This window comes from Alosa alosa, chromosome 4 (genome assembly GCF_017589495.1).
Source record: "Alosa alosa isolate M-15738 ecotype Scorff River chromosome 4, AALO_Geno_1.1, whole genome shotgun sequence".
Taxonomy (NCBI): domain Eukaryota; kingdom Metazoa; phylum Chordata; class Actinopteri; order Clupeiformes; family Clupeidae; genus Alosa; species Alosa alosa.
This window is the reverse complement of record NC_063192.1, coordinates 22,793,632-22,808,631: the sequence shown is the minus strand read 5'-3', so window position 1 is coordinate 22,808,631 and position 15,000 is coordinate 22,793,632. Positions and strand designations below refer to the sequence as shown.

At 46.3% G+C, this 15,000-nt stretch overlaps 1 protein-coding gene across 1 annotated transcript in view; it reads left to right on the top strand.

The window, feature by feature from the left end:
• plxna2 (plexin A2) overlaps positions 1 to 15,000 on the top strand; it is a 151,136-nt gene that overhangs the window by 46,058 nt on the left and 90,078 nt on the right. The window contains exons 3-5 of the mRNA XM_048240842.1: positions 4,635 to 4,758; positions 8,906 to 9,059; positions 13,758 to 13,854. Coding sequence (XP_048096799.1) covers positions 4,635 to 4,758; positions 8,906 to 9,059; positions 13,758 to 13,854 — 375 coding nt within the window. The remainder of the gene's footprint in view (positions 1 to 4,634; positions 4,759 to 8,905; positions 9,060 to 13,757; positions 13,855 to 15,000) is intronic.

The window sequence follows — 15,000 nt, the reverse complement described above, 5'->3', positions numbered from 1 at the left end:
AGAAAGGCAGAGAAAGCCGCAGTTTACACTTTGGATTGAAAGTTTGATAAATACGACATTCGCAAATGTACGTACATCTGGCCCTGTGAGTCTAATTTTGTTTCCCAGATTAGTTATGTATTAGACAAGTACACATGCCTTTATCTTTTGTTGTTGTTTATCTCTTTGTCTCCGTTCTTTGTTTTGCTTCAGTCATTCATCTTCTCTCCTTTTACCTGTTTTTCTTATTCTCTATTTTTCTCTCCTCTCTTCACCTTCAATTCTTATCCCTCTGTTCTCTAGCAGATGGGCTAACTGTAGTGAAATCATGTCGGGTTTTTTTATCTGTTATTTGCTGCCATGGCTGTTATTGTGTGTGTAGTTACCACTCTCAGCTCAGGCTGTGGTGAGGCAGCGCTGGAGAGAACCTGTCTGTTTCTAAAATGGCTTCCCCTCTCTGTCTGTAAAAAAGCTGATGCTCAGCCTGGGCTGGACCAGCTGCTCACACAGTGCAACAACTAACCACACCGTGCCACGGCACTGGAGTTTGGCTGGGGGGAGTCAGGGTAACAAGCCAGGAAATCTTACCCAGCCATGTGTGTGAGAGTGTTTCCAAAAATGGCTCTCTGTTGCAGAGCACACATTTTATTTTAAAATACTGAAGTAAAGTCAGTCAAATAAACATACACAGCTCTTGGAGTCTAGTCCCTCCTTTCCCTGTGCCTGGTGTTGTAACATGATTGGGGATTTATTATTGATAAGGAACATGGTTTGAGTTGTGGCTTTAAAGTCTTCTGCCTTTGTGATCATCACTGATCACTAGTGGAAATGACTTGGTGGATAAAACCACTTCCAACTCTAATGTTGTCTATTCCCTCCTTATTTCAGAATTTGTACTTCCCCCGCGCTCTGCATACATCTTGTTTATTGACCTTATTCTGCATCCATCTTTATAGTAATGCCTGCTAGTCTGGCTGGGTATCTGTCTTTCAGAGTTTGTTTGTGTGAGAGTTTGCCATAGGTGACAGCGCATAAATGAGAGCTCAGGGTGTGTATGTGTGTGTGTGTGTGTGGCAGACAGAGCAAGCGGTAGAGGTGACAATGTAATTGGCTGTCTGGTGTGCAGGTCTAAAAGCCGTCAATGCAGGAGGACCCAAAGGTCTGTCTGTCAGTCACCCCCATCACCTACAACACACACACACACACACACACACACACAGTGACACAGTGTCACAGAGAAAGGTTAACACACACAAGCACTACTACACACACTGTGTGTTTTTTTTTCTGGATTATTGCTTCTGCTTCCTACCTGCTTCCACTGAAAGTCCTCCCAGGCTTGTCTTGTGTGTACACACAGGTGTGAACAATGTGCTCAGTCTCTCTCTCTCTCGCTCTCTCTCTCTCTCTCTCTCTCTCTCTCTCTCTCTCTCTCTCTCTCTCTCTCTCTCTCTCTCTCTCTCTCCCTTTTGTGTCTGCTGAACAAAGGCTGTGTGGAAATGTTTTTAAGGCATGCCCGTATGACAGACATGCTGTCCACATTACCCACCATGAGCAGGGGATGTGTGTGTGTATGTGTGAGTGTGTGTGTGTGCGTATGCCGCAGGTGGCATTGTCTAAATGACAGTCAAAGGCAGTGTGCTACATATGTGTGTGTGTTTCTGTGTGTGTGGTGTGTGTGTGTGTGTTTGCGTGTGTGTGTGTGTGTGTGTGTGTGTGTGTGTGTGTGTGTCTCTCTCTGTGTGTGTGTGTGTGTGTGTGTGTGTGTGTGTGTGTGTGTGTGCATGTCTTTGTATGTGTGTGTGTAATAGAAGGGGGTGCTTGCCGGCACTCAGTGGCATGCTCTTCAGCTAATGAGGGACCGGAGAGGTGAGCCTCTGAAAACCCAATAATGGCTGTGTCCAGGAGCCATGGCAACCACCACATGCCAATACCCCCCTCTTCAGATGCACCCACACACACACACACACACACACACACACACAGACACACACACAGATAGACAGGCAACTGTAACCTTCCCTACACACACACACACACACACACACACACACACAAATAAAATAAAATCAATGCCATGTCTGTGTTTTTTTGCCCCTCCATGTTTAGTCTGGTTGCTGGCATTTCTCCTCCTTTGGTTGTGTGTTGTTTGTGAGGTATGCATAAAACCCCCTTTACATGTGAAAGTGCATTAAGTGTCATTCTCCGCTGGCACTAGGGATGTAAAAGAGACACGCCAAATTGCACGCCCAAATACTGCCTGTCAGAGTGAGAGGGGGGAGTGGGTTAAATCGGAGGGTTGGGCAGTCTCTTTGTATGTAGGTGGTTCCAGTAGCACTTATTGTTTGTACATTTGTGTGTGTCTGTCTGTGTGTGTGTGTGTGTGTGTGTGTGTTTGTGTGTGTGTGTGTGTGTGTGTGTGTGTGTGTGTGTGTGTGTGTGTGTTGTGTGTGTGTGTGGGTGTGTGTGTGTGTGTGTGTGTGTGTGTGTGTGTCTATGCATGTGTGTCTGTTGTTTGTGTGTGTGTGTGTGTGTGTGTGTGTGTGTGTGTGTGTGTGTGTGTGTGTGTGTGTGTGTGTGTGTGTGTGTGTGTGTGCGTGTGTGTGTGTTTGTGTCTTTGTTTGTCTGTGCTTTGGGAAGGACGAGAAGTCTCCAACATCTCCCAGTATCATTTGCCACTTTTCACTCAAGATGTATAGGGTGGGGGATTGACGTGCAATATCCATGGTAACAACCTGCCTAAGGTGAGCCCCTCAAGGCCTCATTTGTGCAGGAGTGGCCTGAGGAGGGAGAGGGTGGCGTGTGTGTGTGTGTGTGTGTGTGTGTGTGTGTGTGTGTGTGTGTGTGTGTGTGTGTCTGTGTGTGTGTGTGTGTGTGTGTGTGTGTGTGTGTGTGTGTGTGTGTGTGTGTGCGTGTGTGTATGTCTGTCTATGGGTGTAAGGCAGCTGGCAGTGTTTAGTCTCGTTCCTCAGGCTTGTCATGTAGTTTCCAGTGGTTGGGATTAACACTGATGGGCCTGAGTCAGCGTCAGCACCAAGGACAGCGCCCAAGCCATCCCAGGCCAGTCTGAAGCCTAGCTGGGCTCCAATTACCACAGCTAACACACACACACACACACACACACAAAAACACACACACACACACAGATACTGCCTTAACAAAGCAGAATGGGGGACCAACAGGAAGAGAGAGAGAGAAAGAGAAGGAAGGAGTGAAAGAGAGACTCAGAGGAAAGGAGAGAGGGAAGGATAAGGACAAAGAGAAAGGGAAAGAGAGAGAGAGAGAGAGAGTGTAAGAATAGCAGGCTGTGTAATTCTTTGTCGCCCGAGTGCGTTAATGTGCACTCTCTTGTTGCCTAATTGTGCATGTGTTGTCCAGGAAGAGCATCAGAGCATTTCCATAATGAGTGTGGTGTGGTGCGGTGTGGTGCGGTGTGGTGCGATGTGGTGGGGTGTGGTGTGGTGCGGTGTGGTGTGGTGCAGTGTGGTGGGGTGTGGTGTGGTGCGGTGTGGTGTGGAGCGGTGTGGTGTGGTGTGATGCAGTGTGGTGCGTTGTGGTGCGGTGCGGTGCGGTGTGGTGCGATGTGGTGCGGTGTGATGTGGTGCGGTGTGGTGTGGTGTGGTGCGGTGTGGTGCGATGTGGTGCGATGTGGTGCGGTGTGATGTGGTGCGGTGCGGTGCGGTGTGGTGTGATGTGGTGCGGTGTGGTGCGGTGTGGTGCGATGTGGTGTGGTGTGGTGTGGTGTGGTGTGGTGTAGTGTGGTGCGGTGCGGTGCGATGCAGTGTGGTGTTATGCTGATGCTGTTGCTGCATGCTCAATGAAAGCAGTAGATGTCTAAAACAACCAGATGTGGAGCCATCAGAGCACATCACATGACACAGACCAGTGACTTAGAGTAGGACACAGATCACATGACACAGACTCACTTAGAGCAGGAAGCATCTCCCATCCCAGAGTTTCTTTATGTTACATTGAGAATGTAAGTGATTCACATCCACATAGTGACGTGTAGTACAGATGTACCTGCCACTAGCATATAGGCTATCGTATGCTCCCTGGAGTATGATGTCATGGCCTAGATGGTGTTTGCACATTGCTACAGGATGATTTATACATTACACAGCTGCTGTTACATTGTTGGGTGAAACACGGAAAGAGCATCAGCAAGAACATTTTAATGCAGTGTACTAAACTCCAACGCTTACTCTATCCTCAGTAAACCCATGTGAATAGTTCACTGTAAGAATGGGCATGTTATACAATGTACTGTCTGCCATGGATTCTTCTCCTTTTTCGTCACCATTTCACAAGCATTCATAGAATTCAGAAATTAATTTGATCAATTCATTTGGATTAAATGCTTTTTAATTCAGTTTAAATAGAATGAAATGAATGAACCTTGATGGACTGCGTCTCAGCTGTATCTATGGTGATTGAATGTTAATGAAGACCGGGCTCTCAGTGCTGCTGTCTCCCGTTGCTGAGAGCCTGAATAAGGTTTCAGTTCTGCAGTGTACCGGAGTGAATAATACTTACTTTTCAGAAATGGTAAACATTGCACCAGGGCTCCTGTGACATGATCTTTCTGACCCTGTGCTTCCTCTCTCCCTCTGCCTTCTGTCTATCATCTCTCAACCCCCTCTCTCTCTGCACAGGTGCACCCAGAGGGATCGCTGTGAGCGCGCCAACGAGCCATACCGCTTCGCTGCCTCCCTCAACCAATGCGTGAAGGCCACCGTCTACCCCGACAGCATTGCCGTGTCCGAGCCCAGCGTGCCGGTGAGCATCCACCTGACTCTCTCTGTGTGTGTGTGTGTGTGTGTGTGTGTGTGTGTGTGTGTGTGTGTGTGTTTAACAGGTGACTAATATTTTACAAAGGTGACTAATAATTCACAGGTGACATCATTTCACAGGTGACTAATAATTCACAAGTCCCTAATTAACAAGCCCATCTCAACAGTGCTCTGTTTACACACTAATTTTGTTCGTCTCTTCATCTTAAACGTAAACACACAATGGCAGCAACGAATAGCCACAGTATGACCACATGTGTGATGGCACTGACCATGACCATCTCCTGGTGGATAGCTGAAGAATATGGCTCTCACCAGTCACGCTGTTATGATAATGAGAATGTTTTATAAACCAAACCAGCCATGGGTGCAGGTCTTGTGTGATGGCACTGAATGGAGATAGCTGGAAGATGGGCCTTTATGTAGATCAACATTTGTGCTGTGAAGAATGTGACTTCTAAGAGGTCACCCGTCATGGAGTGAAAAAGTGATCACCATTCATACCGATGAACCGTTGTGCAGTGAAGAATGTGTCTCTGTAGAAATGAGTAGAGATGTGTAGAGATGTGTAGAGATGTGTAGAGATGTGTAGAGATGAGTAGAGATGAGTAGAGATGAGTAGAGATGAGTAGAGATGAGTAGAGATGAGTAGAGATGTGTAGAGATGAGGTTCTTGTGCTGTGCTGTGCGGTGCTGTGCTGTGCTGTGCTGTGCTGTGCTGTGCTGTGCTGTGCTGTGCTGTGCTGTGCTGTGCTGTGCTGTGCTGCGCTGCGCTGCGCTGCGATGGTGTACGCGGCGCGTGCCGCTGACCCGCCGGTGCAGATGCAGATGAGCGTGAGCTGCCTCCACAGATGGGGAGATATTTACTGCCTCCCTTTCACACCAGGGCTCAGCGTGGGAGTTTATGGAGGCATAAGCAGGCTCCAGGAGGATTTCAGAGTTATTTCAGCAAGCTTGTGTGTGTGTGTTTGTAATCTGAGATTTGAGTGTGTGAGTGTATGTGTATGTGTACATTCAGATGCATGCCAAAAGGTGTGTGTGTGTGTGTGTGTGAGTGTGAGAGTGTGTGGGTGGATGTGGGGGTTTTGTTCAAGGAGAGCGTAGTATCATGTTTATGCATAAATAGTCAGCGTTTGTTTTCAGGGCCAGAGAGAAAGCAGAGGAGGAAAGCTCCTACTCGTTCAATCCTCCTCATTATCCTCCTCTTTTTCTCTCTCATTCTCTAACTCTCTCATTCTCTCCATCTCTCTCTCTCTCTCTCTCTCTCTCTCTCTCTCTCTCTCTCTTTCTCTCTGTCTCTTTTTGCTTCACTAAATCTGCTCATGCATATACTCTAGCCAATAGTAGCTCAGAGAGCGTGAGATTCAGAGCCAGGTCTGACCCAAAGGAGTTTCACAAACTCATCTTCCATCTTGGCTTGGTATAGTAGAGCTATAGAGCCCATGGAGCTGCCAAGAGAGCCACGGGGTGGGTTGGGAGATGGTTGAAGATCTGATGTGGGCCCAGGACGCGTGTTTGAGACTGACAGCTGTGTTTGGTCCTTCACCTCCCGCCTTACGTTGTTCAAAAATAAATAGGCTAAATATATCTTGCATTGTAGCTAGTATATGCAACTCTACCAGAGTAAGCGATATAAGTAGGCCTACCTCAACACAGATTCTCAATGAGTTCTTGTCCCGTGCTCTCTCTCTCTCTCTCTCTCTCTCTCTCTCTCTCTCTCTCTCTCTCTCTCTCTCTCTCTCTCTCTCTCTCTCTCTCTCTCTCTCTCTCTCTCTCTCTCTCTCTCTCTCTCTCTCTCTCAGCATGCACATGTAATCCAAACATTCTCAATCGTGCAAGATGACTCGCTAAATTGCTATTATATCCAGTTAGCATCATTAGCACGCTGCACAAATTTGTTCACAACTGTTGCATTCAAATTGACTGCTAAGTTCTAATCATCTCAATCCCGATGCAACTGGAAAAGTATTTTCCAAGACTCAAACGGGCCTGTCCCATAGAGAGTAATGAAAAGTATTCATTTGAAACTTAAACACACGTGGGGAAACTGAACAGTCTAACCAGTAGACTATGATAAACTAGCAAATTAAGCTACTTTGTTTACAATATTTCCAGGCTTCAACCAGTGCTGCTTTTCATTCAGACTTATGTGCACATTTATTTATTTGAGTGTTTTTCATGATTGTGTTGCTATTTCTTTTCCCTGTTTGCTTTGATTGATAACTGAGGTGATTAAAATCAGAGGAAAGTTTAAAATAAAAGTGTATAAATTGAACTTTTTTTCCCTTCTGGTTGATCTGAAATCAATAATTATCGATATCGACTGATATTAAATACTTATATTGTGATACAGTTTTCAGCCATATCGCCTAGCCCTACTCCATACTGTTTTAAAACCAGTCTCCCTCACACACACACACACACAAACACACACACACAGTCACCAACAACAGGGTCATGCCGCTCCCTGCTTCCTGCTGTGGCAGGAGGGTATCGCCATGACAACACAGCTCATCCAGGAGCAACATGAAAAGGAAGTGAAAACAATCAAATTACCTTCATTTAAAAATACACACCAACCGTACGACAGCCAAGCGGCTGAGACACCCAGCCAGCAAGGGCTTGGGCACAGAGATGGGATGACACGGGAAGAGCACTGGAGAGAGGAGAGGAGGGGGTGGCTGTGTTATTCCACAGAGGGGCTGTGTACTTTGGATACAGTCTCTCTCTGCCAAAATGTGTTCATTTTGTGTGTGAATTTGTATGTGTGTGTGTCTGTGTCTGTGTGTGTGTGTGTGTGTGTGTGTGTGTTTTGCGTGTGTGTGTGTGTGTGTGTGTGTGTGTGTGTGTGTGTGTGTGTGTGTGCTTGTGTGTACACACATACACATGTGTGGCTAGAGACAAATATCAAGCCATCTAATTAGCGTCTGGGGAGCAAACTTGAGTGCTGATCTGACAGTGGAGAGCGAGTCAATGATGGCGACTAGTGATGGTGGACTTTTTGCCATAATGAGCAGCCTCATTGCATTCTCATTCTCTGTGCCGATAAACAAGAGTGCAATACCAGAGGAAGCACTGCCAACCGTGATAGGCATGCCATTGATAGGCAGAACAGAAGACACACACACACACACACGGGCACACACACATGGGCATACACACATGGGCACACACACACACAAACACACATGGTAGATAGTTTGGGCTGCTGTCGCTCTCAGAGTTTAGCAGATGAAACAAGGAAAGATGGTGGGAGGATGGGTGTTAGGGGGACTTGAGGAGGAGAGGAAGGAAAATAGCACCTAATAGAACAAGCAGCAGAAAATGCCATGCCGATAATTACCCCAGCTCTTTCCCCCGTCGGCTGGAGACACACACACACACACACACACACACACACACATGTACACACACAAACACACACACACACACACACACACACACACACACACACACAGACATTTATTAATAGACAATTAATAGCATGCTAGGCCCTATGCCACCTCTCTCGAGAGAGTTACTTCAAAGGGACCAGTGTGTGTTTGCATTTGTGTTTTCTGCCTGTGTGTGTGTGTGCGTGTGTGTGTGTGTGTTCTGCCTGGGTGTGTATGTGTGTGTGAGAAAGAAGTTCAAAAAAGGAACACTGAATACAGTATGTCAAGTGCCCATTTTTAAAAGAGAGCTTTCCACTTTGATATAAAAGGCTGTCACTGGCTTCACGTGATATTTACCCTCTCCAGGGCTTATGGCAAGTAGAAGCCTATAATTTCATGTCTGGACCTGTGGCTAAACTCATGGTTTCAAATGGAAAAAAGAAAAGAATGGTGAAATTCTCTCATATCTCTTGATATGGATTTCAGTGTAGGACACATAAGGAGTGCTGCACAAAACAGTGAACATAATGAATGTCAATGCATGTGCTGTACATTATCATGTGCTGTACAGAAATAATATATATATATATATATATATATATATATATATATATATATATATATATATGTCATGGTGTTTCTAATATAAGAATCTTATGTGTGTGTGTGTGTGTACAGTATACGCTTGTGTATTTGTGTGTGTGTGTGTGTGCTCACAGAATTCTAGTTCACACAGTGTTTTTTTCTCCTTGCTCTCAGCTCCTGGTGAAGGTGACCGACGTGCCAGACCTTTCCGCCGGCATCACCTGCTCCTTCGGCAACTTGACGGAGGTGGAGGGCAAGGTAAACGGCAACCAGATCCTGTGCCTGTCCCCCGCCGCCAAGGACGTTCCCATCATCCCCACTGACCAAGGTACTGTCCAAGCCTTTTACAGGAATTCTAGAATTCATCATAGAACTTAGAACATTCAGCCACATTGTTTGGTAAACATTCCTTTGCTTGGGACTTAAGGCCAGTACACACCAGATGCGACCCGAAATTGCGAATTGCGAATTGTGTACACACCGAGTCCGATGCAATTGTTTTTAATATTTCACATATTGTGACTGATAAGTATGCAAATGCATATCATGCCTGTTAGTGTACAAAAAACATTTAGTACCTATACATGTGCAAATACATTTAACCCTTCTGTTATCCTTGGGGTCAATTTGACCCCAAGCAACGTTTAACATCATAAAATATATGGTTCACTTTTTTTTTTTCATGTTTCATGACTTTTCCTCAATTGAAGGGTACAACAGAGTTAGCATGAAATTTGTTCAATAATATGTTTTCAATGTCCTGTACAAATATTTTGTACATTGATGTTCCTTGGGGTCAGTTTGACCCCAGCTGTATGAAACATAAGATACATGAATATTTGACACATTATGGATATTATTAGTTGAATAGTATGGGAACATATTGTTATTATCGTTATTACATACACAAGTACTTATTACAAGTCATTTTGGCAGGACTGAAAAAGTCAAAAGGGGAAGCAACAGCAAGCCTTTGGGCTGCTGACACTGGATGGCCAACCAGGGTTCCAAGGTTCATAAAGGGGTGTGGGGGGGTGGGATTGTTTTGTAGGGCTTTTGATGGTGGTTATCATACTCTTGTTAAGTACCTGTCACAAAAAAACTGGGTAACAATATGAATTATAATTTATTTAGCTGGGGTCAAATTTAAGTATCGGTAAGATTTGAGGATAGCACAAGGGTTAATGCCTAAATGACTATGTTCATGTGACTGGGTGCACAAATGCATTCACTTGCTGTAATTTATTTAACATTAGGGGATAACTGAAGAGTTCAGATGCAAAACCCTCTAAATCCGTCTGACCACTTCTTTCTTTTTCATTCTTTTAAATGAGCATTTAAATTCAGGCTCCATAACTGTACTTTGACAATTCAATGCCCCCTACATCTGTGAATTAGCTTCCTTAACCATGTGTTACACACTAGCACTGCTTAGACCACGAATGCCATTCCACTCTTCCCAATTCTCACATTCCAACATCATTTTCAGTTTGGATCTGTTCTTCCCTATAAATCCTAATGTCCGTTTATGCTGAGAGCTAAATCATGTTGTGGCGTTGTGGCATGTGGGAAAACTGCAGGGCTACTGCTAAATGCTGACTTGTGAAGTTAAGATCATCCATCACCCACCAAAAGCCCCCAGAAGGCTTTGCAGTATCCATCTAATATTGCAAAACTAGCCATGCAGCTAATCAAAAGGGGTATTCAGCCAAGCATTAACACAGAGTATTCTGAAATCATTTGTTTAGTCCAAAACTCATTCAAATAATAATAAAGGGTGTGCCTTTGTGGCACAGCCTCAGACCTGTCTTGTGTGTGTGTGTGTGTTTGCGTGTGAGTGTGTGTGTGTGTGTGTGTTGCGCTTGTGAATTGAATTGTGCTGCATCACTCATTAATTGGGAGCGTTAGACCGTAAACTCAGTTGAAGCAACATTGCAAAGCTGTGGCCGACTTACAAAGCCTCTTAGACGCCCGTGTGCAGACCTGAAAAGCACTGCTGAGGATACAGTACGTCACTGCACACAGCAAATGCTAAAGAGTGCAGCTCCCCGACAGGGCCAGTCCAGTTTGGAGTTTGTTCCTCAAAAAGTGGGTTGCTTGCATTCTGAGCATCTCAGAGACTTAGTTCCCTGAAGCTCAGAACTTTCTGTGGTGTTCTCATGAAAGGGGAAAAAAGAGATTCCATAGCATGCATACAGTATTAAATAATGCATGCTGCTAGTCCTAGGCTGTCCTTGTTACAAAACAGAGAGCGGGTGTTATTTTGATTGATTGGCGTAGCCTGATGAACTTTAGCCGTGTGAGTCCCTGCCTGATAGTGCTGATTTATGTGGGTTCAGTCACTCGGTCCGTGAGGGGATCTGTCACTGTGTGTCGCGGGCAGTCTTCTCCTGGGGCGTTGTCTTTGCTCCCATCTGGCCCTCGCTGTGTGTTTGCGATGGAGAGTGTTGATTTGTTCCTCTCTCCTGCTATCCTCCTGCCTTCAATCTCTCACGGTCTGTCGCTGTCTCTTCCACTTCTGCTGTCTTTAGTCAAAGAGGGTCCCTGGTCCCTCTCTTCTTCTTCTTTCTTCTTCTTCTCCTTCTTTTTCTTCTTCTTCTTCCTCTCTCTCTCTCTCCCTCTCTTCCCTCTGTATGTGTGTGAAGCTCTGGTGGTGAGTTTTTAATGAGCTGTTCATTTAAACCGAGCCCCTGTTCTCTCCGCACATTACCCCGACTGCTATTGATCCAACTGTGCCGGAGTCTCTCCATCCAACAGCCCTCTCTGGTCCCAGGTCAGCAGCAACAATGGCTTCACCACGGCCCCCAGGCTGGCTCTCATCTAGCCTGATAGCCACAGGGCAGTGATTGGAGCCTGGTCTCCTTCCTTGCCGTATGCTCCAGGGACAGGGATAGGATAGGCAGGCCATTAGCTGCTGTTCTGGGACCAGTGTTTGGCCTGCGGGGTCAGTGTGGGTGTAATCTAAATGAGTTTGTCTTTGGGAGAGAGAGGCGAGAGCAGTGGAGGTGGTGTTGGTGTACGAGGGTAGGTAGAGTGTACTTGCAGGAGGAGAGGGGAGGAGGAGAGAGGAGAGGAGAAGAGGAAGAGGGAGGAGAGGAGAAGAGAGGGGGGGGGCAGTGGAGGTGGTGTTGGTGTACGAGGGTAGGTAGAGTGTACCTGCAGGAGGAGAGGAGGAGAGAGGAGACAAGGAGAGAGGAAAGGAGGAGAGAGGAGAAGGATAAGAGAGGAGGAGACCATATGTGTGTGTGTAGACTGGAGACCATATGTGTGTGTGTGTGTGTGTGTGTGTGTGTATGCATGTGTGTGTGAGCCAATGAGTCAATGAGCCAATGATGCACATGCTTTATGCGCCATCACAAACTTAAGGTCAGTATTGAGTTATATATCCATGGCAGTAATCCCCCCACCTTTAGAGGAAATGGCACCACTGTTTACCCATGAGCCTCTGGGGCTTACTTCAGGGGGCAAATAAGAGCGCTGTCCAATCACAGCACTGTGCTGGTAAATATCAGCGGATCCCCAGAGGCTCGGTATCGGCCAGCCCTCTCCTATGGATTATTGAACATATGGACATCGATTCCCCCACCACTAATAATGAGGGACATCAGAAACACAGGCAGATAGTAGGAAATGAGATAAGAGGAAAGGAATGAAGAGGAAAAGTAGAAAATATATTCCAGTAAAATGTTCCGTAGCTGGAGAGAGGAGTCTGAAGGGGAGACAGGGAGGATTTTTCCATCTCCGCTAGTGTTCTGTGTTCCGCTAGTGTTCTGTGTTCCGCTAGTGTTCTGTGTTTCTTCATCTCCGCTAGTGTTCTGCGTTTCTCCATCTCCGCTAGTGTTCTGTGTTCCGCTAGTGTTGTGCGTTTCTCCATCTCCGCTAGTGTTCTGTGTTCCGCTAGTGTTCTGTGTTTCTCCATCTCCGCTAGTGTTCTGTGTTCCGCTAGTGTTCTGTGTTCCGCTAGTGTTCTGTGTTTCTTCATCTCCGCTAGTGTTCTGCGTTTCTCCATCTCCGATAGTGTTCTGTGTTCCGCTAGTGTTCTGTGTTTCTCCATCTCCACTAGTGTTCTGTGTTCCTCCATCTCTGCTAGTGTTCAGTGTTTCTCCATCTCCGCTAGTGTTCTGTGTTCCTCCATCTCCGCTAGTGTTCTGTGTTCCTCCATCTCCGCTAGTGTTCTGTGTTCCGCTAGTGTTCTGTGTTCCTCCATCTCCACTAGTGTTCTGTGTTCCTCCATCTCTGCTAGTGTTCTGTGTTTCTCCATCTCCGCTAGTGTTCTGTGTTCCTCCATCTCCACTAGTGTTCTTCTTCAAATGGAGCAGCGAGAGAGAAAAAAACAAGTGCCTGTGGAGGGAACAGAGAACACAGGGTCATAAAACTCCCACACGCACACACACACGCACACACACACGCACACACACACACACGCACACACACACACGCACGCACGCACGCACGCACGCACGCACGCACGCACACACACACACACACACACATACACACACACACACAGGCTGCCCTCCACATCGAAAGCTGCCTGAAATGGCAAGTCTGCTTTTGAAGGGATCTTGGAAGCCATTGGGTTCAGCTTGCCAAATTCTCATAGCTTCTTGGAATTCACTAGAAGGTCTTCCTCTATGCTCTGAATAACATTCAGCTGCCTCTGTGTGTGTGAATCAGCGTGAATCAATACCATGGTGATCTGCCTGTGATACACTGGCTTCAGTCTGCTGGCATGAAGTTACAAAAAGCTCTCTCTCTCTCTCTCATACACACACACACACACACACACACACACTGATATACACAAGCACACACATATATGTATACAGTATATAGCAATTACCACCTGTATCTGTCTTAAGACCATTATTCAGATCTCACAACTTAATTAAATGTTTTCGTTACTTTGGTTGCATGGCAATGCTGTGTTGTCATGGCACAAGCATCAAATAAACAACATGCTTATTGTGAAGCGACAGTAATTCTAATGAGGATAATAATGGCCGCTCTCTCTCCCTCTCTGTAGATTGGTCTGGCGTGGAGCTGAGGCTGAACTCCAAGGAGACGGGTCAGATGCTCATTAGCACAGAGGTCAAGTTCTACAACTGCAGCGTCCACCAGCTGTGAGTATCCACCTTCCGACGCGAGCCACCTCCGCAGTTTAACAGGTTACAGGTCACCTTAGTCATCAGTCAATAGTGTCTACATCTTCCAACTGCTCTAGTATTAAACTGCCAACACAAGCCACCACTATGCTGAACTAGACTTTAGCAGGTCACCTTAGTGAACAGTCAACAGTGTCTCCCTATGTTATATGCATCTTCCAGCACCAAGTGGCAACCAGCCAACTCACGTCAAGGGATAGCGAGAAACCTCACGGTTCACTGAAAACAACAGTCACGATATCTACTGGTTTGAAGTATCAAGTCAGCTCAAGCAAACCTTCAGCAGACCCTTACTAAACACACACACAGTCTAGCAGTTTCACACTGAGCCTGAAGCTGAAAATGGCCGTTGACGTTAACCAACAGTCTACACAGAAGATGGAAGACTTGCTTTGTGCGTTCATATTTCAGACTCCCCAATCAGTTGCGTGTGCCTGCCGTAACCACCTCAGCGTCTCAGCTGTGGGTTTTAGAGGGGTTTGTTTGTTTTTCTTACATAATGGGTGAGAAATACCCAGGATGCAGCACTGCAAGCGCACCACTGACATCAGAGCCAGTCTTCATTCCCGAATGGGATTGAACTAGGCATCACAGACAGGCACACACACACACACACATACATACACACACACACACACACACACACACACACACACACACACACACACACACACACACACACACACACACACACACACACACACACACACACAACACACACACACACACACACTCACACAGGCTTGAGTGAACTAAAAGAGCTGGCTTGTTTCTGCTTTGTCTTCTCTGGGAAGACAGAGGACCAGGCACCTTTACAGGTGGACACCCAATCCCTCCCGCAGGGGGTGTTGACAACTGAAACGAGGGACATTTTGGCCCTGGGCTGAAAATAGCCTCCACTAAGGCAAATGTTTCCTGATGTCTCAAGGACAAAGAAGTGCACGTACCCTCCGCCTGGAGCTTTTTGATTTGGTTTTGGGTCCATGTGGCGAAGAGAAGACAAGAGGAGAGGACAAGGCTGGCCACTGCTTCTGATCATTTCCTTGTCAGAATTCAATCTGACTTTTTCTTTCACTGATTGGGACATCGAGCCATCTGTAACAT